We start from the raw sequence: 21,734 nt of genomic DNA, 5'->3' as shown, positions 1-21,734 counted from the left end.
TCATAAAATTCCTGAAAAGCATTAATAATCGCAAGGCAGTATTACCAGAGAAAGGCATTAACATAGTAAGGCATTAACAAACAGCTGTGTTTATGGCATTTTCTTGAAATTAATCCTCCCAGCACAAAATTGCAGAATACCAGGCAGGGCATTCCAGAGTTTAGCACCTGGCACAGACATCATGGTTGTTCCAATAAGCTTCTCTTGGTAATGTCTGGAATTGGGTTGCAGTTAATCACAAGAAACTGGAAAAACTGGGATTGTCTAAACTTCACATTCTGGTGGGAGTTACTGTGTTTGTATTATCGGTATGAATGAATGTTAGCGGAGCAAAATGGTCAGTTCTGGGCATTTAATGACATCTGGAGCCCATTGGATACGTTTGTTAAAGACCATGGCAGTATATGATGGTTTCTTGTATTTTATTCAGATTATTTATTGTATTATTCATATTCTTGGAGTGTGTTTCTGTTTCTCTCTATGCTTATTTTTATCTCTATTTTGTTTACTTTAATTATTATTTTAATTCTATCTTTAAATTATTTATTCATTACTTGTTGGAATATTTCATTTCTATCTCTATCTCTGTCTTTTTATTTTTCATACTGTTTCTTCAGGTACTTTAGTTAGATTGTGAGCCTTTGGGACAGTTAGGGAATTTCCAAGTACCTATCTTATTTATTTAGTTTGTATTTATTGTATCTTTAATGCATCATTTTTGTAAACCGCTTAGAAACCTCACGGTTATTAGCGGTATATAAGAATTAAATTAAATTAAATTAAATTAATCCAGGAGGGGTAAGGGATGTTGGGTGGGAGGAAGTTTGGGTTATTTTAAGATGATATTTTCTTGCACTTTGTATAAGTTATTATATAAAATCAATAAAAATTATAAATAAATAAAAACTAAAAAAATGGTTGCCCCAATCCTAACATGAGTAATTGACATCTTACCCAGAAAGAAAACCCAAGAGAAGACAAAACATATATCTCTTTGCAAGGTTATTGTGTGCAGATTGTATTGCTACATAATCATGATTTCTGCATTGACTGAATGCTGCTCTAAAACAGTTTAATAATATCGTCACTTCTTCCCTTTCAGCTCTTCAATAATCATTCACAAAACAAAGTTATCAAATACCGCATCAATGGCCAAGGGGTAGATGAGTTTCCAGAGCCTGGGCTCTTCTCCATTGATGATGCTAAAGGTCATGTGTTTGTTCACCGCAGTATTGATCGAGAGAAAACCCCCATGTTTGTGGTAGGTAATGGGAAACATGATCCCCTATTATGAACAGCAAAGACACGACTGTATGAAATGTATTAAAGCAATTAACAAAAGAACAGAATCTTTTTTTTTTTGTTCTGAAAAGTGACCATGGGGCTCATTTTCAAAAAAAGAAAAATGTCCAAAAAGTGGCATAAAGGGGCAGATGGATGTTTTTCTCACCAAACCCTTCAGATTTGCTATTTTCAAAACATATTTTCCAGATGAATTTCTATGGTGGTTGTCTGGAGTGCATCGAAATCTGAAGGGGGCATGTTTTGGACATGTCTAAGGCGGGCTTATGATTTGGATTAATGAGCTTGATGATTTGGGCTTATGATTTGCAATAATCAAACATTTTAGAAAATGTCCAGGGCACATTTTAGATGTTTGGGGATAGACCTGTTTTAACAGTGAATAAGTGCCAAAAATGTGCCCAAACTGCTATATGACCACTGGAGGAGTGTGTGGCACAGTGGTTGAAGCTACAGCCTCGGCACCCTGGGGTTGTGGGTTCAAACTCCGCGCTGCTCCTTGTGACCCTGGGCAAGTCACTCAGTCCTCCATAGCCTCAGGTATGCTAGATAGATTGTGAGCCCATCGGGACAGGTAGGGAAAAATACTTGAGTACCTGATTGTAAAACCGCTTAGATAATCTTGATAGGCGGTATATAAAAACCTAATAAACTTGGAGAGATGAAGGCATGACCCCCTTCCACCCTCCCCCCCCTAGATGTAAACAAAACAGTACCCACCTGCCTTTATAGTAGCTTCAGACGTTATGGCCAGTCCAAGCGAATAAGCAAGCAGGTTCCTAGAGTAACCTAGTGGGCGGTGTACTGAACCATAGAGATGGAGACTGAGGTCCATAGTGTATTCTAACTACTACACTTGTGTTAGAATCTGTGAGCCTTCCAAAACCCACCCTACATATAGGCATAAAGGCTATTGATGCAGTGTACAGTTTGGTCCAGTAGGTTCTGGAGGGCTTACTATAAGGGGGTTAAGGTGAGATGTGTACCTAGGCCTTTTTATATGAAGCTCACTGTAGTGGCCCCTAGGGTGCACCACTGCTCTGTTGGGATGTCTGTGTGACCAGTCAGCTAAAAATGCTGGCCCCTCCTACATGGTTTTGAAAATCACAAAGTCCAGTTTCACCCCAGCTCCACCTCTTCTTGTCATGAATACAGTGTGCATAGACTCAGGACAGTTTTATAACAAGACATTTCTGCAGATAAACTTCTGTTTCATGCATGAGTGAAATGCTGTGGTGGCCCTGTTAGTACAGTCTTCCAGGTTTTATGCATGAAAACAGCTTTTAAAATGACCCCCTAATTTAGGAGCAAGATGAGAATATATAAGAACACTAGTGTTTAAGCCCGTTACATTAATGGGTGCTAGAATATATGTCTGTATACCTTTCTTTTTTTCTTTCTGTGTCTCTCCCTGCCCCTGTCTATTTCTTCCTTTCTTTCTGTCTCTCTCCCTCCCGCTGTCTATCTTTCTTTCTTTCTTTCTGTCTCTCTCTCCCTCCCACTGTCTTTCATTCTGTCTGTCTCTCCCCCTGGCCCTCTTTGTCCGCCTATCTTTCTGTCTGTGTGTCTCTCTCTGGTCGTCTGTGTGTCTGGCTTTCTTTCTCTCTCCCTGCCCGCTGTCTTTCGTTCTCATGAGCTGCCTGCCTGTCCTTCTGTCTCTCTCCATGGCCCCCTTCTGTCTCCCCCCAAACGCAAACCAAGATTGCTCCCTAGTCCCCTTTCCCTCTCCCCCCCCCCCCACTTCCCTGTGCAGCAGTAGCATTCCCCCTTGCCTGTGCTGCAGCATTCCCCCCTTCCTGTGCAACAGCATTTCCCCCTTTCCCTGTGCAGCAGCAGCATTCCCCCCTTCCCTATGCAGCAGCAGCATTCCCCGTTCTTCCCTGTGCAGCAGCAGCAGCATTTCTCCCTTTCCCTGTGCTGCAGCAGCAGCATCCCCCCCTTACCTGTGCAGCAGGGTAGCAGCATTTCTCTTCTTCAAAGTCGCCACCGCGGCTCCTCTCACAATCTGCGCCTGCATCGGAAGGCTTCTTTCTGATGTGAAGTCAGGGAGGCTTCCAATGCAGGTGCAGCTCATGAGAGGAGCCGCGGCGGTGGCAACAGACTGAAGAATAACTTCAGTAAGGGAGCCTGCCAAACCGTGGGCCGCGGCCAGACCTGGGGGACCTGTATGGAGGGAGGGGGGAGTTGCTGCCTTGGTTGCTGCCGCCGTGGTTAAGGTACCTCCACATGCGCATTAGAAGGAGCCAGCATACCACCACTGGCTCCTTCTACTGCGCATGTCTGACATGGAAGCACACATCACGGCAGGGATCACGGCATTGTAAGTGCGTATGCGCACTTAGGGTTTTATTATAAAGGATAAGAATAGCCTTACTGGGTCAGACCAATGGTCCATCTAGCCAATAGCCTGTCTACACAGTGGCCAATCCAGGTCACTAGTAACTGGCAAAACCCCAAAGAGTAGTAACATTCCATGCAGAATCCCCAAAGAGTAACAAGATTCTAGAATCCCAAAGAGTAGCAACATTCCATGCTACCAATCCAGGGCAAGCAGTGGCTTCCCCCATGTCTTTCTCAATAATAGACTATGGACTTTTCCTCCAGGAAATTGTCCAAACCTTTCTTACAACAAACTAATAACCGCTTTTACCACAACCTCTGGTAAACATGTATATGTTATTTATTGCAGATCCATTTTGATGCTGTAGAGAGAGCCTCAGGAAAAATAGTGGACAGATCCTTAATCTTCAATATAGAAGTAAAAGATGTGAATGACAATGCACCTCAATTCTCAAGTGCTGAATATAACATCAGTGTGAAGGAGACACTCAGCCTGAGTGAGTGCCATGGGGCTGCTGTAGGTGCTTTTGGGGTGTGTGAGGTGCAGATGGGCAATGTTCCCGGTGATAGGTAATACATGAAGTAAGCGATCTAGCCAATGGTGAGATGAGAGAACCAGCTGTGCTGGAATGAATGTGGCGTGAAAATCCTGTGCCTTGCTTCAGTGTGATTTGCTAAATAAAGTGATTGAAATAAAAAAAAAATCATCACTGTTTTGCCATGTTTTAGCCCTAAGCTACTAAGAAGATGTTTGCATTAAGGAAATATTGATTTGTCTCCAGATCTGCAAAAACCTATTGTTACAGTTGAGCCAAATAACTTACCCAACACTAGAATGTCAGTTGTGCTGAAGCTTGTTTCCAGGGATACGTGATGCTAAAGGAGAGAGGAATTTACTTTCTTTATTGAAGGAAGTAATTGGAACCTTCCAGCTGTTTACTATCAATTCTAATTCATGAGTTTACCCATGAGCAGTTTCTGCCTCTCACAACAGTGCCAGCAGCTCCAGGGGCACAGGTTTTCTGTGGTCCAGCAGAAGGCGTTGACTGGAGGAAGATAAATTATGACAGCAACGTATTTTTGACTATTATTATCCTTTGAAAGGGAGAGTGATCATAGAGGTCCAAGTCAAAAATGGCAGCCTTGTGCTTTATTTTCCCACTGAATGCGTGAGCATCATAACCTTTACATGCGATGTTTAAAAACAGTTTAGAGCATTATTCAAATTCAAGTACATCAAGATCCTGCCCCAAAGGGCTTATAATCTATGTGGACAGCTGAGGAATCTGATGATAAAGTAACTTATCCCAGGACAAGCAGGCAGCATATTCTTAACACATGGGTGACGTCACCGACGGAGCCCTCGGTACGGACCTTTTTAACTAGAAGTTTCTAGTTGGCCGCACCGCGCGTGCGCGAGTGCCTTCCCGCCCGACGGAGGAGTGCGTGGTCCCCAGTTTCTTCGTTTCCGCGGAGCGAAGAAGACGCGTGTATTTTTTCAACGGCCGTTGAAATCACTTTTTGCCTTCCCGCTCGCGCTTTTTTTCTAAATTTTTCTCCTTCTACCTTCGGGTTTACCTTTTATTTGAATTGCAAAAAAAAAAAAAAAAAAACTTGGATTTTTTCCTTTTTCTTTCGTTTTTGCCCCGGCGGGGCCTGTTGCCATTATACAGGCCTCGGACTTCGATTTTGCGGAGGCTATCTTCCCCTTCATGCCCCCGCAGGTCGGTTTTAAGAAGTGCCAGCGGTGTGCACGCCCGATCTCCGTATCTGACCCACACAATTGGTGTTTGCAGTGCCTGGGTCCGGAGCATCGGGCGGACTCCTGCACCCGCTGTGCCACTTTGCAAAAACGAACTCTTAAAAACCGAAGAATCCAGCAAACTCTCCTCTTCGGCACCGAGTCGGCGATGGACTCCTCACCTTCAACGGCGGTACCGCAAAAATCGGCACCGTCAAGCTCGACACCGACCGACCCCGCAGCGGCGCCACTGGCGCCAGGTAAGCCGGCTAAGAAGCCTTCCTCTTCCCTCGAGCGCCCTCCTGCTACGGTGGCGACACCGTCCCTACCGGCATCGCACCGGTCCCGTAAACGCTCCGCCCCGATATCGGTGAGTGCCTCGTCATCGGCCTCCTCATCGCCGGGGCGTGGAGCGGCATCCAAGGAACCGAAGAAAAAGAAAGCGGTTCCGATGCCACCCTTAGATGACCGTATCTCGGCCATCCTGCAAACTCAGCTTCAGGAGCAGTTGAAGAAACAACTTGAACAACTGCTACCCTCTATCCTGGCACCGCTCCTTCCGGTACCAGACCGGCCCGAGCCCCGCACCGAGCCCCCGGTGTCCACTCCTTCGGTACCGGTAAACACCTCTATGCCGATCCTTTCGGCCCAACACCTTCATGATGATCCAGTGGTTCATTCTCAACCCACAGTGGATCCTCCTCGGCACCAGGCGGTACGGCACTCTTCTCGGGACCGAGAACGACGCCGATCGTCCTCCCCCGGTACCGTTTCGGTGCGCTCTGGTAAATCTTTGTCCAAGACTCGCCACACCGCACCCTCCACCCCGGTGTCCCGACATGCACCAGAGGTCAGGGACCCTGATTTATGGGAGGAGACTCCCCTCGGTACCGAGGAGGATCCCTCCTCATCTGATGAGGAACCATCGGCACCTGATGCCACCTCTAAACCTGAACAGTCCTCTTTTTCTAAATTTCTGAGGGAAATGTCTGCTGCTCTGTCCCTTCCCCTGGAATCTGACTCCAAAAAGTCCCAAGCCTTTTTAGAAGCCTTAGACTTTGAGCAACCTCCTAAGGAGTTCCTCAAGCTTCCCGTGCATGACATCCTACGGGAGACATTCTACAAAAACTTGGAAAATCCCCTCACGGTACCGGGAGCTCCCCGTAAACTGGACAACCTTTACCGTGTCATCCCTATTCCTGGATTCGACAAATCTCAATTGCCCCATGAGTCCCTTCTGGTGGAATCCACCTTAAAAAAGACTCAGGGCTCCAGTGTCTATGCCTCTACCCCTCCTGGCAGAGAAGGTAAGACAATGGACAAGTTTGGCAAGAGGCTTTACCAAAATGCCATGCTTGCCAACAGGGCAAACAACTATTCCTTCCATTTTTCCTTCTATCTCAAACACTTGGTCCAACAGCTGTCTGCCCTCCAGAAGTACCTACCTGAGCGCAAGGTCCCGCTATTCCAACAGCACATCTCTGGCCTTCTCCAAATGCGCAAGTATATGGTCCGCTCGATATACGACTCCTTCGAGCTCACCTCTCGGGCCTCGGCCATGGCCGTAGCCATGCGTCGCTTGGCCTGGCTCAGAGTCTCCGACCTGGACATCAACCACCAGGACCGTCTGGCCAACGCCCCCTGTCTCGGGGATGAGCTTTTTGGAGAGTCACTGGATTCCACCACCCAGAAACTCTCTGCCCATGAGACCAGGTGGGACACCCTGATCAAGCCGAAAAAGAAGGCACCGCCTACCCGACCTTATCGGCCACAAACATCTTATCAACGGAGGTTCTCAGCAAGGCCACTCAATCCGCCTCCCCAGCAATCTAGGCGGCCCCGTCAACAGCAACATCACGCTCAGGCTCGATCTCAGGCCTCTCAACCCTCTAAGCCTCCTCAGCCTGCTAAACAATCTCAGCCCTTTTGACTCTTCTCTCCAGGGCATAGCCAGTCATCCACCCTTGCTACCTCTTCCACAGCCCATCGGGGGTCGTCTCACCATTTTCTCCAGCCGTTGGGAACTCATAACATCGGACCAGTGGGTCCTCAACATCATCCGCCACGGCTACTCTCTCAACTTCCAGACTCCACCTCCGGACAACCTTCCCGTAGAGTCTGCTTCAAACTCATCTCAAACCCCCCTCCTCCTGAGGGAGGTTCAATCCCTCCTCCTTCTCAATGCCATCGAAGAAGTACCTCCAGATCAAAGGGGGCAGGGATTCTACTCCCGCTACTTTCTGGTACCCAAAAAGACGGGAGACCTCCGTCCCATTCTCGATCTCAGGGATCTCAACAAGTGTCTGGTCAAGGAAAAGTTCAGAATGCTCTCCCTTGCCACGCTCTACCCTCTTCTTTCTCAACACGACTGGCTATGTTCCCTGGACCTCAAAGAGGCCTACACTCACATCTCCATCAATCAACATTCTCGCCGCTACCTGCGGTTCCAGGTACTGCACCATCACTATCAGTACAAGGTGCTACCGTTCGGCCTCGCTTCCTCACCCAGGGTCTTCACCAAGTGCCTTATAGTGGTAGCGGCCTTCCTCAGGTCTCACAACCTCCAAGTGTTCCCCTACTTGGACGATTGGTTGGTGAAAGCACCTTCATCTCAACTCGTGCTACAAGCCACTCATCACACCATCTCTCTCCTCCACCTCCTGGGGTTCGAGATCAACTACCCCAAGTCGCACTTGCTTCCCACCCAGCGACTTCAATTCATTGGAGCAGTTCTGGACACCACGCTAATGAGGGCCTTTCTCCCCTCCGATCGCCAGCGAACTCTGCTCCATCTCTGCCGTCAGGTACTCAGGCACCCCTCCATCCCTGCCCGACAGATGATGGTCCTACTGGGCCACATGGCCTCGACGGTGCATGTCCTTCCTCTGGCACGCCTCCACCTTCGTACGCCTCAGTGGACTCTCGCCAACCAATGGTCACAGACTACGGACCTTCTTTCTCATCCCATATCTGTGACATCATCTCTTCAGCAATCTCTCCAATGGTGGTTGAACTCCTCAAATCTTTCCAGGGGTCTGCTTTTTCATCTGCCCCCCCACTCTATGATCATCACCACAGATGCGTCCCCCTACGCATGGGGAGCTCACCTAGGAGATCTACGCACCCAGGGTCTTTGGACCCCACAGGAACGTCGTCATCACATCAATTTCCTGGAACTCAGAGCCATGTTCTACGCCCTCAAGGCTTTCCAACATCTCCTCTGCCCTCAAGTCCTCCTCCTCTGCACGGACAATCAAGTCGCCATGTACTACATAAACAAGCAAGGCGGTACCGGATCTCGCCCCCTTTGTTTGGAGGCTCTGCGCATCTGGACCTGGGCCACGGACCGCAATCTCTTTCTCAGGGCGGTCTATATCCAGGGCGAACAGAACTCTCTGGCCGACAATCTCAGTCGCATCCTTCAACCCCACGAGTGGACGTTGGACCCCCCGACTCTGCTCTCCGTCTTTGCTCGATGGGGCACTCCGCAGGTGGACCTCTTTGCAGCTCCTCACAATCATCAGCTGCCCCTATTCTGCTCCAGACTCTTCTCTCCTCACCGTCTGGCCCCGGATGCATTCCTGCTCGATTGGAGGGATCGGTTCCTGTATGCCTTCCCTCCACTTCCTCTGATGTTGCGGACCTTGTCCAAACTCCGCAAGGACAACGCCACCATGATTCTCATCGCACCTCGGTGGCCTCGCCAACACTGGTTCTCCCTCCTGCTCCAGCTCAGCTCCAGGGAGCCCATTCCTCTTCCTGTGTTTCCTACTCTACTTACGCAACAGCATCAGTCTCTGCTACATCCCAATCTGTCTTCGCTCCACCTGACAGCTTGGTTTCTCTCGGGCTGACCTCTCCGGAGAACCTATCTCAACCGGTCCGCCTCATTTTGGACGCGTCCAGGAAACCGGCCACTCTCCAATGTTACCATCAGAAGTGGACCAGATTTTCCTCCTGGTGTCTCCGGCATCATCAGGAACCCACCTCCTTAGCGGTGGAAACTGTCTTGGAATATTTGCTCTCTCTGTCCAACGCTGGCCTCAAAACTACCTCCATCAGAGTCCACCTCAGTGCCATCACTGCGTTTCATGAGCCTATTTTCGGAAAACCTCTCACGGCTCATCCTCTGGTTTCCAGATTCATGAGAGGCCTCTTCAACATCAAACCGCCTCTCAAGCCTCCTCCTGTCGTCTGGGACCTGAATGTGGTTCTCTCAGCTCTTATGAAACCTCCGTTTGAGCCTCTTGCCACAACTTCTCTCAGGCTTCTAACCTGGAAGGTGCTTTTCCTAATTGCCATCACCTCTGCCAGGAGGATTAGCGAACTCCATGCACTGGTTGCCGACCCACCTTTCACTATTTTTCACCATGACAAGGTTGTTTTGCGCACCCACCCTAAATTCCTTCCCAAGGTGGTCTCAGCTTTTCACCTCAACCAGTCCATTGTGCTGCCCGTCTTCTTCCCTAAGCCTCACTCGCATCCTGGGGAACAGGCGTTGCACACGCTGGATTGTAAGCGTGCCCTTGCTTACTATCTTGATCGTACCAGAGCTCACCGAACAGCCCCTCAGCTCTTTTTGTCTTTCGACCCCAACCGTTTGGGTCGTCCTGTCTCCAAACGGACACTTTCAAATTGGCTTGCTGCCTGTATTGCTTTCTGCTACGCTCGGGCCGGTCTCTCACTGGAAGGAACTGTCATGGCCCACAGAGTCCGAGCTATGGCTGCTTCCGTGGCTTTCCTCCGCTCCACGCCCATCGAGGAAATCTGCAAGGCGGCCACTTGGTCCTCAGTTCACACGTTCACTACTCACTACTGTCTGGATGCATTCTCCAGACGGGATGGACACTTCGGCCAATCTGTGTTACAAAATTTGTTTTCCTAATGGCCAACCATCCCACCTCCCTCTTTGTTAGCTTGGAGGTCACCCATGTGTTAAGAATATGCTGCCTGCTTGTCCTGGGATAAAGCACAGTTACTTACCGTAACAGGTGTTATCCAGGGACAGCAGGCAGATATTCTTAAGTCCCACCCACCTCCCCGGGTTGGCTTCTTAGCTGGCTTATCCTAACTGGGGACCACGCACTCCTCCGTCGGGCGGGAAGGCACTCGCGCACGCGCGGTGCGGCCAACTAGAAACTTCTAGTTAAAAAGGTCCGTACCGAGGGCTCCGTCGGTGACGTCACCCATGTGTTAAGAATATCTGCCTGCTGTCCCTGGATAACACCTGTTACGGTAAGTAACTGTGCTTTATGTGTAATGTCAAAATAAGTGTTAGTTGGCAGGAGAAGCAGGATTTGAATCCTGGTTTGCCTAGTTCTCAGCCCTTTGCTCAAACCACTAGGACAATCCACCTCACATGGAGCTGTACGAGGGGGTGCTGAAAAGTTCTCAGCCCAACCAAGAAGAGAATGACGTGGATATGGTTCAATCAATGATCTGAAACAATGTCAAAATTTAGAATTTTTTTTAACAATTTAGTATGTCAAAGTCTACTTGGTTGTAGTATTTGATAATACATAAGTAAAAATGGACGGAAACAATATATTGTGGAAGTGAAATTATATTTTGGTACACTGTTATTTTTTTGATAGCTTTCAGACATGGGTTTTACTTCCATTTTTTTCAATGGAAGTAAGACCCGGTTGTCTCAATCCATCCTCCTTTTTCTGGCACCATATGGTAACCCTACCCACTGCTCTGTTGGCATGTCTAACCCTGTGTTTGTCAGGTCTGTCCTAGAGTGCCCTCTTACCAGTCAGGTGTTTTGGAAGCAGTGTATATACATCAATCTCCATGCATATACTGTACATTGGGGATATCCTGAACACCTGACTGGCAGAGACATATTTTGAAATTTACCATCATTATGGAAGGGGGCGAGGTAGGGCTTGAGCTGAGTATGTCATTTAGCAGTAGGTGTAGGCATCCACCTAGCTAGGAGACCCTACATTTTCATATCTGCTAAGCTTAGTTCAATAGTGGCTTTGAATGTGTCTTTCCCATGGAACTCTATGCTGACCTATGTGCCTGGTGGTCTATCGTGGTGCTTCCTGCCTGCTTTTAGGAAATAGTTCAGCATGGTGTATGTAGGGTCATCTGTCATATGTTGAAATGACACTGTTAGAAAGAAACATGCCTATTATAATAATTTTCCTGACTTAGATTTGCAGTGAAAATGCAAGGAACTCTTTCAAGAATCATGGCTGCTCCAACCTACTCGTCAATGAAAATCTTGTGATATTCTCCCTAGAACACAATGCAGAACCTTCAAAATAAACTGGAAACCAAAAAGTGAACCTGGAAATCTGTAGGGACTAAAAATACGTGGAGGGGCATAATCGAAAGGGAAGTCTAAGTCTGTTTACGTCCAACTCGCAAGTCGTCCAAAGTAAAAAAAACAGCCTAGAACACATTTTCGAAAAATACGTCCAAAATATTTTTACTTTCAAAAACCATCTAATTATACGTCCTGCAGATCTGATCATCCAAGTCGCTAAATCGTCCATCTTTATACCACATTTTCGTCTAACTTTTCATCCAAGTCCAAAATGCATAGAAGAAGCCCTGTTGGACGTGGGAGGGGTCTGCAAAGTGATGGACTGAACACCCAGACATGGCACCTAAATAGTGGGGTACCTTATAGGGCACTGCTGTGAACTTCACAAAAAGGATGCCATGGCTTCTTCTCACTACAGCTCTCTTATAGGTCACGGTAAGCCCCCCAAACCACCTCCAGAATCCCCTAGACCCACTTATCTACCACCCCAATAGCCCTTATGGCTGCAGGAGCCACTTATATGCCAATACAAAAGGGTTTTGGGGGTGTATAGGGGAGTGCACATTATCAATGCAGTGATTACAGGGGCTTATGCGCGTGGGTCCTCCTTTCCATGAGTCCCTAACCCATCCCCAAGATGACTTAAGCAACCTCTGTGATGGACAACTAAGCTTTCCTATGCCAGGCGGCCAGATGATGATGGTCTGGAGGCTGAATTTTAAAGGTGTGATTAATATTTTTATGGGAGTGGGGGGGAGTTGGGGATCACTGGGGTAGTGTGTGGGGGTCTGTTTTATGTGTTTGCAGTGCTTATCTGGTGACTTTAGGTGGGTTTTTGTGACTTAGACCATGTTTTAGATGGTCTAAGTCACAACGTCCAAGTTCCGTCGATCGTCGGCTGTATAACTTTCGGTTATACATGCTGTACGACTAAATCTAAGCCGGTCCACATCCTGCCCAAATCCCGCCCTCGACACTCCTCCCGAAACGCCCCATTTAGCAGCACTATGAAGGCCTAGATCGTTTAGAAATACGTCCAAAATCTGTTTTTAGTATCAGCACTTAGACGTATTTGGGAAATGTTCATCCGAGTGCCAACTTAGGCCGGTTTTTGGACATTTTTCTCTTTCGATTATGAGCCCCATAACATTTTCGACTGCCTTTATTTAGTTTTGGACAATACTATGCAACTCTTCACAACTTTAACATTAACCCACCGTTCATCCATTTCATTTACATCCTTCCACCTTACCAGGATCCCCAGAGTTTATAATAGTTTTAAATTTCAGGACTCTGGCTTGGGTATTGATTGAGAGCATGCCAACTGATGATCACAGGTGCTCTACCTTATAAATGTTGTGTTTGTAAGTAGCTGGTCCAGCATCACCCCTTACATTGTAAGTTAGCATTTATCAGAAGAGAGCCCTTCAATGGTGTCCATGATCGCTTAACTTCCAACTAATTCTGTAGAAAGAATATTCCAATCCTCATCCTCTTATTGCCCCTATTTTATAACAGCAAAGAACGGGAACAGGAACGTGAACCATCAAATGTGGGCATGACAATTGTGCCGTCAATCGCGCCCCATCAAATGCGTGCACCGACAAGTGCACGCAGGACAATGGCGCCCCAACCATTGCGCTCGATACAGCAGACTTTTTGTCTTTTTGAGGGTTACAAAGTGGGGTGGGGTTGGGGGAAACCCTCCCCCCACACTACACTTAAAATATTCACTTGATGTCTAGCGTTAGGGTAAGGTTTAGATGACGGGGCACCATTGTCCTGCACGCACTTGTTGGTGCACACATTTGATAGGGCGTGATTGACAGGGCGCAATTGTCCTGCGTGTTTGTTGGTGTACCAAACGGGAAAGGGGATGGGACTTGGTATGCCACCTTTCTGTGGTTATGATCAAAATGATTTAAGTACATATTATAAACAGGTACCTATTTTGTACCAGAGGCAATGAAGGGTTAAATGACTTGCCCAGAGTCACAAGGAGCTGCAGTGGAAATCAATACTATACTAATACAAGTTCAGAAGGTGAAGTTGCTTACCTGTAATGGGAGTTCTCTTTAGACAGCAGGAGAATGCAGCCACACTTAACGGTGAAGTCCTAGACTATCAAGTGTGGCTGCATCTCCCTGGGGAAAGACAGGAATATTTACACTCTTATTTTTAGAAGTCAGATAGGGAAGAAACTAGAAGCTTGTGTCCAGCATGCTGAGATCTGGATAGGTATTTATTGACTTGTCCTTTTTCTCCTCTCTTCGTATCCACCCTTCAGTTAATCCAATTTTCCAGATCTCAGCAATTGACAAGGATAAAGAAGACACTCCTAATTCTGAAGTGGTCTACTCTATCATTTCACAGTTTCCTTCTTTGTATAGTGCCACATTTAACATTGATGCTACACATGGATGGATTCACGGGAAAGGGTGCTTGGATTATGAGGTAGGTGTGATCTCTTTTAACAGAATACATTGTATAATAAAACTATTCATTGTGTTATCGCTTTAGCACATTTGAAGAATTATGGCCAGATAGACTTAAGGAGAGAGATAAAAGTGCTTTCTTTACGGCTGGAGAGTCCAAAAGTGATCTCACTCTCCACAAGTACCAATAGTGCAAATCACACTGCAGACAAATATTCCATGTCTTTTATATACAATTAATATATGAAAAAAAATCAAACATTATATAGAGCAGTCAAAGCATTCTGAGGTTCAACACTCTTGGGACTGCCCCCTCCCTTGGAAAATACTGTCCCATGACCTTTTTCTTCTTGAAACAGGGACCTGCATTGAAAAGTAGTTGCTGCATTACTAGGGTTACCATATTTGTGAAGACAAAAAAGAAGATACATGACCCCACCCATATCCAGTCCCTGGCCCCACCCATCCTCCCCTCCACCATGTCCTGTCCCTGCCTCCCACTGGTCCCAGTCCCACCCTGCCCCACCTTTCACCCACGTCTTTAGCCCCCCTTCCCATCCTCTGTACTCTTTTGACCCTCATCTACCCTCCACTGCATCTCATTACCCTTTCAGCCCCAGCTCCATCCCTATTGTCCTTTCTTCCCTTGCCTCCAAGACCATTGTTCTATTCCTGTCCTCATATTACACCCCCACCCAGCTTCTCTTCCTTCTGTACCCTTTGTCCTGTACCCCATCCCAGGACCAATCTCTCTCTCTTCTCTCCCCTGCCCCTCTCCATGGTACTGCAACTCTCCTCCCATTCTAGCATCTGCCACTCTCTCTTTCTTCACCCAACCACACCCTAACACCAGGGCCTGCACCGATTCAAACCCTACCCTCCTGCAGGATCCGCAGACCTCTATCTCTAGCTCCCGGCTTCCTTATCTACCTCCAACCTTGTTGCTGTTGCCTCCAACCTTGTTGTTGCTGCTGGCATGCCCAAAGATTCAATGCAGCGGCTGTGGAGGAGGTATATGGGGGAGCCGGGAGAACCGGCAAAACCCGGACAGATTTCCTCTTTAATAAAAACAAACAACAAAACTATCTGGACAGTCTTCTAAAAAGAGGACATATCTGGGTTTTTCCAAGTGTCTGGTAACCCTATGCATTACTTATGTATTGACTACATGTTAATTTCCTGTATTAAGCCACAGTAACTGCAAAATCTAACACACTTTAGTGAAAGGCGCCCTTAGTTGTATATATTGAGAAGGAAATGCCCTAAGCTCCTAGGATCTTTGATCATTACAGGGGCTGAATCCTGTCGACTCATGACCAACACTGAGACTTATTTACTAATCATTGGCTGGAAGGGACTCATAGATATTTGAAACTTCTGTCGATGCTGATAGCTACAGAGATGGAAAGATACACAGGACAGCAGAGAGAGAAATGCCATTCTTTTGCTATGTCTGAGTAGGCTGACTGCTATGGATTGGATCTTTTATCTATAGACAAGCAAATTGATCACACTTCATATCAAAGCAAGAGACAACGGAACTCCACAAATGTCGTCCATAGCAGTTGTAAATATAGCTGTAGAAGACGGAAACAATCACCTGCCTGTCTTCATCAATGAAACAGTAAGCATAAACTTCTCCCCCCATTCAGCTCATGTGGAATGTACTTCACTCCCATTGGAGGACTGTGCTCTGCTAGTATTTCCAAATCAAAACCTAGTCTCATATTCTGAATTTTCGGATTTCTCTTTCCATTCTTATGAATTAGAACTTAGGAATCTTTCATTTTCCATTCCTTTGAATTTTCCTCTGAAGTCTTCAGCTCTGTTCTTTGTCATTTATCCATCATCATACTGTGAGGACTATGCAGCTGATACTGCCTGTTGTGTGTGCTAAAAATACTTTGTCACACAATAAGATCTTAACTTACACATTGAGATAGTCCTACAATGCACTGAATTTCATTTGCAATGTGGTGGTGATTTAGAGCTTGTGAATCATTCATGGTTTGAGACATGACTTAATTCATGGCTAATAGTTCACAGCTTTGGGTTCATTGTTGATATAGTTTAAGAATCAGGTCTTGAAGGGGATTCTGATCAGTGAAGACTAATTTAACCTATTTTTAAAGAACAGGTCTTTAATTATTTACATTTTCGGTTTGGACATGTGGTATGATTCAGAAGTATTCTGCAAAATAATCCTCAAATGGTGAATGCAAATGTTTCCCTATGCTCAACATTGGTTCACCAGTTTTAACATATATCTCTGTAAATTCTGCTTTAAAGTACTATACGGTCTAGCCCAGGGGTCTGCAACCTTTAAGACATAAAGAGCCACTTGGACCCGTTTTCGAAAAGAAAAAAAAACTTGGAGCCGCAAAACCATTATAAAACAAATCTAACACTGCATATATTGTTTCTTATCTTAATGCTATATACAGGATCACTAAATTGAAAATAAAATCATTTTTCCTACCTTTGCTATTTGGTGATTTCATGAATCTCTGGTTGCACTTTCTTCTTCTGACTGTGCATCCAATCTTTCTTCCTTTCTTTCAGCCTCCTGTATGTTTCCTCTCCTCCAGACCTCATTCTCTCCCCCAACTTTTTCTTTCTGTCTCCCTGTTCCCCCTTCTTTCTGTCTCCGTGCCGTCCCCCAAGCCACTCGGTTTGCTGCCACCGCAATCGGGGAACAGCCCCCAAGCCACCGCCGTCCCAAGCTTTCCCTGCAGAAGTGTTGCGCTGACCAGCATTCCGCTCCCCGACGTCAATTCTGACGTAGGAGAGGAAGTTCCGGGCCAACAAGGCATTTCTCCTCATTCCATCCAGCCTGAGCCCCATCTCTCCTTGATCCAGCATTTCCCTTCTGTGTCTGTCAGAATTACCATTCCACCTATTTTCCAGCATCACCCTTCTTTGTGTCCATCTCACCTATATCCCTATCTCACCACTTTTTCAGAATCTTCATTTGTCTCTGTCCTTGTCTTTACCCCATGTTCACAATTTGCCCTTTCAATGTCTTTATCTCCCCCCCCCCACTTTTTCAGCATTACTTCTATGTCTCTATTTCACCTCCTCTTCATGTCCCCTCTGTATCTCTATCCTTATTCAGTAGGTCCTGCTTACCCTTTCTCTTCTTTGTGTCACTATCTCCATTTTCAGCTTTCCCCCCCCCCCTTTTCCTTTGTTACTGCACCCTGTAGCTAGAATCTTTCCACCCTCCCTCCACTCCGGCCCAGCCCAGTATGAAATATTTCCTTTTGTTTCCCTCCCCTCTCTCTTTCTCTCTCTTCTCCTCCCTCACCCACGAGTCCTGCATCTGGCCCTCTCCCTTCTACCTGCACCTGGCAACACCCCCCTGCTCCGCGGCTCTCTTCAGCAACTCGTCAGCAGCAGTGATCAAGACAAGCTACCGACATCGAGGCCTTCCCTCTACGAGTCCCGCCTTTGTGGAAAAAGGAAGTTGAAACAAGCGGGACTCGCAGAGGGTAGGCCCCGACGTCAGAAGCTGCTGCTGAGTTGCCGAAGAGAGCCGCGGAGCAGGGGATGTGGCCGGAAGCAGGTAGAAGGGAGAGGGATATAGGAAGGCTGTAGATCTCCGGAGCATGACACCGACCCCGGCCAGGATGACTTCTTTTTCAGGCACCTTACAAGTCCAGCGTCGCGGCGGGAAATAGCCATGCTGAGCAGTGAGCTCAGCACTACACAGATGAAAGCCTTGCTGCTGATTGGTCCGGCGGGGCGGGGCCGCCGGACCAATCAGCAAGCAAGGCTTTCATCTGTGTATGTGCTGAGCTCACTGCTCAGCATGGCTATTTCCCGCCGCGACGCCGGACTTAAGCTGCATGCCTGCGTGACACACTACCGGAGCCGCAGCAAAGGTGGAAAAGAGCCGCATGCGGCTCTGGAGCCGCAGGTTGCCGACCCCCGGTCTAGCCCCTAAATACATAACTGACCTTTTCTCCTTCTCAGCCAACAGACATAAGAGAAGCTCACATTTGAACTTCGTTTCCCCTCCAGTTAGAGCAGTGGTCTCAAACTCAAACCTTTTGCGGGGCCACATTTTGGATTAGTAGATATTTGGAGGGCCTCTGAAAAAATAGTCAATCTATATATATATAAAATCGGAGGTATGTATGTGTGTATGTATGTATGTGTGTGTGTATGTGCCGCGATCACGCAAAAACGGCTTGACCAATTTGAACGAAACGTGGTATGCAGATCCCTCACTACCTGGGATGATATGTTCTGGGGGTCTCGCGGCCCACCTGCACACGTGGGCGGAGCTACAAACATAAAATCAGATTTCACCCATTCATGTCAATGGAAAAAATGTAAAAAGCTGCCATTCTCACAGTAATTCAAAAACGGCTTGACCGATTTGAACGAAACTTGGTATGCAGATCCCTCACTACCTGGGGTGATATGTTCTGGGGGTCTCGCGGCCCACCTGCACACGTGGGCGGAGCTACAAACAGAAAATCAGATTTCACCCATTCATGTCAATGGAAAAAATGTAAAAAGCTGCCATTCTCACTGTAATTCAAAAACGGCTTGACCGATTTGAACGAAACTTGGTATGCACATCTCTCACTACCTGGGGTGATATGTTCTGGGGGTCTCGCGGCCCACCTGCACACGTGGGCGGAGCTACAAACATAAAATCAGATTTCACCCATTCATGTCAATGGAAAAAATGTAAAAAGCTGCCATTCTCACTGTAATTCAAAAACAGCTTGACCAATTTGAACGAAACTTGGTATGCAGATCCCTCACTACCTGGGGTGATATGTTCTGGGGGTCTCGCGGCCCACCTGCACACGTGTGTGGAGCTACAAACAGAAAATCTGATTTCACCCATTCATGTCAATGGAAAAAATGTAAAAAGCTGCCATTCTCACAGTAATTCAAAAACGGCTTGACCGATTTGAACGAAACTTGGTATGCACATCCCTCACTACCTGGGGTGATATGTTCTGGGGGTCTCGCAGCCCACCTGCACACGTGGGTGGAGCTACAAACATAAAATCAGATTTCACCCATTCATGTCAATGGAAAAAATGTAAAAAGCAGCCATTCTCACTGTAATTCAAAAACGGCTTGACCGATTTGAACGAAACTTGGTATGCAGATCCCTCACTACCTGGGATGATATGTTCTGGGGGTCTCGCGGCCCACCTGCACACGTGGGCGGAGCTACAAACATAAAATCAGATTTCACCCATTCATGTCAATGGAAAAAATGTAAAAAGCTGATATTCTCACAGTAATTCAAAAACGGCTTGACCGATTTGAACGAAACTTGGTATGCAGATCCCTCACTACCTGGGGTGATATGTTCTGGGGGTCTCGCGGCCCACCTGCACACGTGGGCGGAGCTACAAACAGAAAATCAGATTTCACCCATTCATGTCAATGGAAAAAATTTAAAAAGCTGCCATTCTCACTGTAATTCAAAAACGGCTTGACCGATTTGAACGAAACTTGGTATGCACATCCCTCACTACCTGGGGTGATATGTTCTGGGGGTCTCGCAGCCCACCTGCACACGTGGGCGGAGCTACAAACATAAAATCAGATTTCACCCATTCATGTCAATGGAAAAAATGTAAAAAGCAGCCATTCTCACTGTAATTCAAAAACGGCTTGACCGATTTGAACGAAACTTGGTATGCAGATCCCTCACTACCTGGGATGATATGTTCTGGGGGTCTCGCGGCCCACCTGCACACGTGGGCGGAGCTACAAACATAAAATCAGATTTCACCCATTCATGTCAATGGAAAAAATGTAAAAAGCTGCCATTCTCACAGTAATTCAAAAACGGCTTGACCGATTTGAACGAAACTTGGTATGCAGATCCCTCACTACCTGGGGTGATATGTTCTGGGGGTCTCGCGGCCCACCTGCACATGTGGGCGGAGCTACAAACAGAAAATCAGATTTCACCCATTCATGTCAATGGAAAAAATGTAAAAAGCTGCCATTCTCACTGTAATTCAAAAACGGCTTGACCGATTTGAACGAAACTTGGTATGCACATCTCTCACTACCTGGGGTGATATGTTCTGGGGGTCTCGCGGCCCACCTGCACACGTGGGCGGAGCTACAAACATAAAATCAGATTTCACCCATTCATGTCAATGGAAAAAATGTAAAAAGCAGCCATTCTCACTGTAATTCAAAAACGGCTTGACTGATTTGAACGAAACTTGGTATGCAGATCCCTCACTACCTAGGATGATATGTTCTGGGGGTCTCGCGGCCCACCTGCACACGTGGGCGGAGCTACAAACATAAAATCAGATTTCACCCATTCATGTCAATGGAAAAAATGTAAAAAGCTGCCATTCTCACAGTAATTCAAAAACGGCTTGACCGATTTGAACGAAACTTGGTATGCAGATCCCTCACTACCTGGGGTGATATGTTCTGGGGGTCTCGCGGCCCACCTGCACACGTGGGCGGAGCTACAAACAGAAAATCAGATTTCACCCATTCATGTCAATGGAAAAAATGTAAAAAGCTGCCATTCTCACTGTAATTCAAAAACGGCTTGACCGATTTGAACGAAACTTGGTATGCACATCTCTCACTACCTGGGGTGATATGTTCTGGGGGTCTCGCGGCCCACCTGCACACGTGGGCGGAGCTACAAACATAAAATCAGATTTCACCCATTCATGTCAATGGAAAAAATGTAAAAAGCTGCCATTCTCACAGTAATTCAAAAACGGCTTGACCGATTTGAACGAAACTTGGTATGCACATCCCTCACTACCTGGGGTGATATGTTCTGGGGGTCTCGCAGCCAACCTGCACACGTGGGCGGAGCTACAAACATAAAATCAGATTTCACCCATTCATGTCAATGGAAAAAATGTAAAAAGCAGCCATTCTCACTGTAATTCAAAAACGGCTTGACCGATTTGAACGAAACTTGGTATGCATATCCCTCACTACCTGGGGTGATATGTTCTGGGGTCTCGCGGCCCACCTGCACACGTGGGCGGAGCTACAAACAGAAAATCTGATTTCACCCATTCATGTCAATGGAAAAAATGTAAAAAGCTGCCATTCTCACAGTAATTCAAAAACGGCTTGACCGATTTGAACGAAACTTGGTATGCAGATCCCTCACTACCTGGGGTGATATGTTCTGGGGGTCTCGCGGCCCACCTGCACACGTGGGCGGAGCTACAAACAAAATCAGATTTCACCCATTCATGTCAATGGAAAAAATGTAAAAAGATGCCATTCTCACTGTAATTCAAAAACAGCTTGACCAATTTGAACGAAACTTGGTATGCAGATCCCTCACTACCTGGGGTGATATGTTCTGGGGGTCTCGCGGCCCACCTGCACACGTGTGTGGAGCTACAAACAGAAAATCTGATTTCACCCATTCATGTCAATGGAAAAAATGTAAAAAGCTGCCATTCTCACAGTAATTCAAAAACGGCTTGACCGATTTGAACGAAACTTGGTATGCACATCCCTCACTACCTGGGGTGATATGTTCTGGGGGTCTCGCAGCCCACCTGCACACGTGGGTGGAGCTACAAACATAAAATCAGATTTCACCCATTCATGTCAATGGAAAAAATGTAAAAAGCAGCCATTCTCACTGTAA

The 21,734-nt window shown here is 46.8% G+C and overlaps 1 protein-coding gene across 1 annotated transcript in view; it reads left to right on the top strand.

Moving 5' to 3' along the window:
* The window catches only part of CDH26 (cadherin 26), an 85,374-nt gene that overhangs the window by 30,483 nt on the left and 33,157 nt on the right, over positions 1 to 21,734 (top strand). The window contains exons 3-6 of the mRNA XM_033962608.1: positions 1,103 to 1,261; positions 3,992 to 4,139; positions 13,951 to 14,117; positions 15,594 to 15,722. Of these exons, the coding sequence (XP_033818499.1) occupies positions 1,103 to 1,261; positions 3,992 to 4,139; positions 13,951 to 14,117; positions 15,594 to 15,722 (603 nt within the window). The remainder of the gene's footprint in view (positions 1 to 1,102; positions 1,262 to 3,991; positions 4,140 to 13,950; positions 14,118 to 15,593; positions 15,723 to 21,734) is intronic.

This window comes from Geotrypetes seraphini, chromosome 11, assembly GCF_902459505.1.
Source record: "Geotrypetes seraphini chromosome 11, aGeoSer1.1, whole genome shotgun sequence".
Classification (NCBI taxonomy): Eukaryota; Metazoa; Chordata; class Amphibia; order Gymnophiona; family Dermophiidae; genus Geotrypetes; species Geotrypetes seraphini.
Note: the sequence above shows the minus strand (reverse complement) of the source record. Positions and strands in the feature narration are given on the sequence as shown.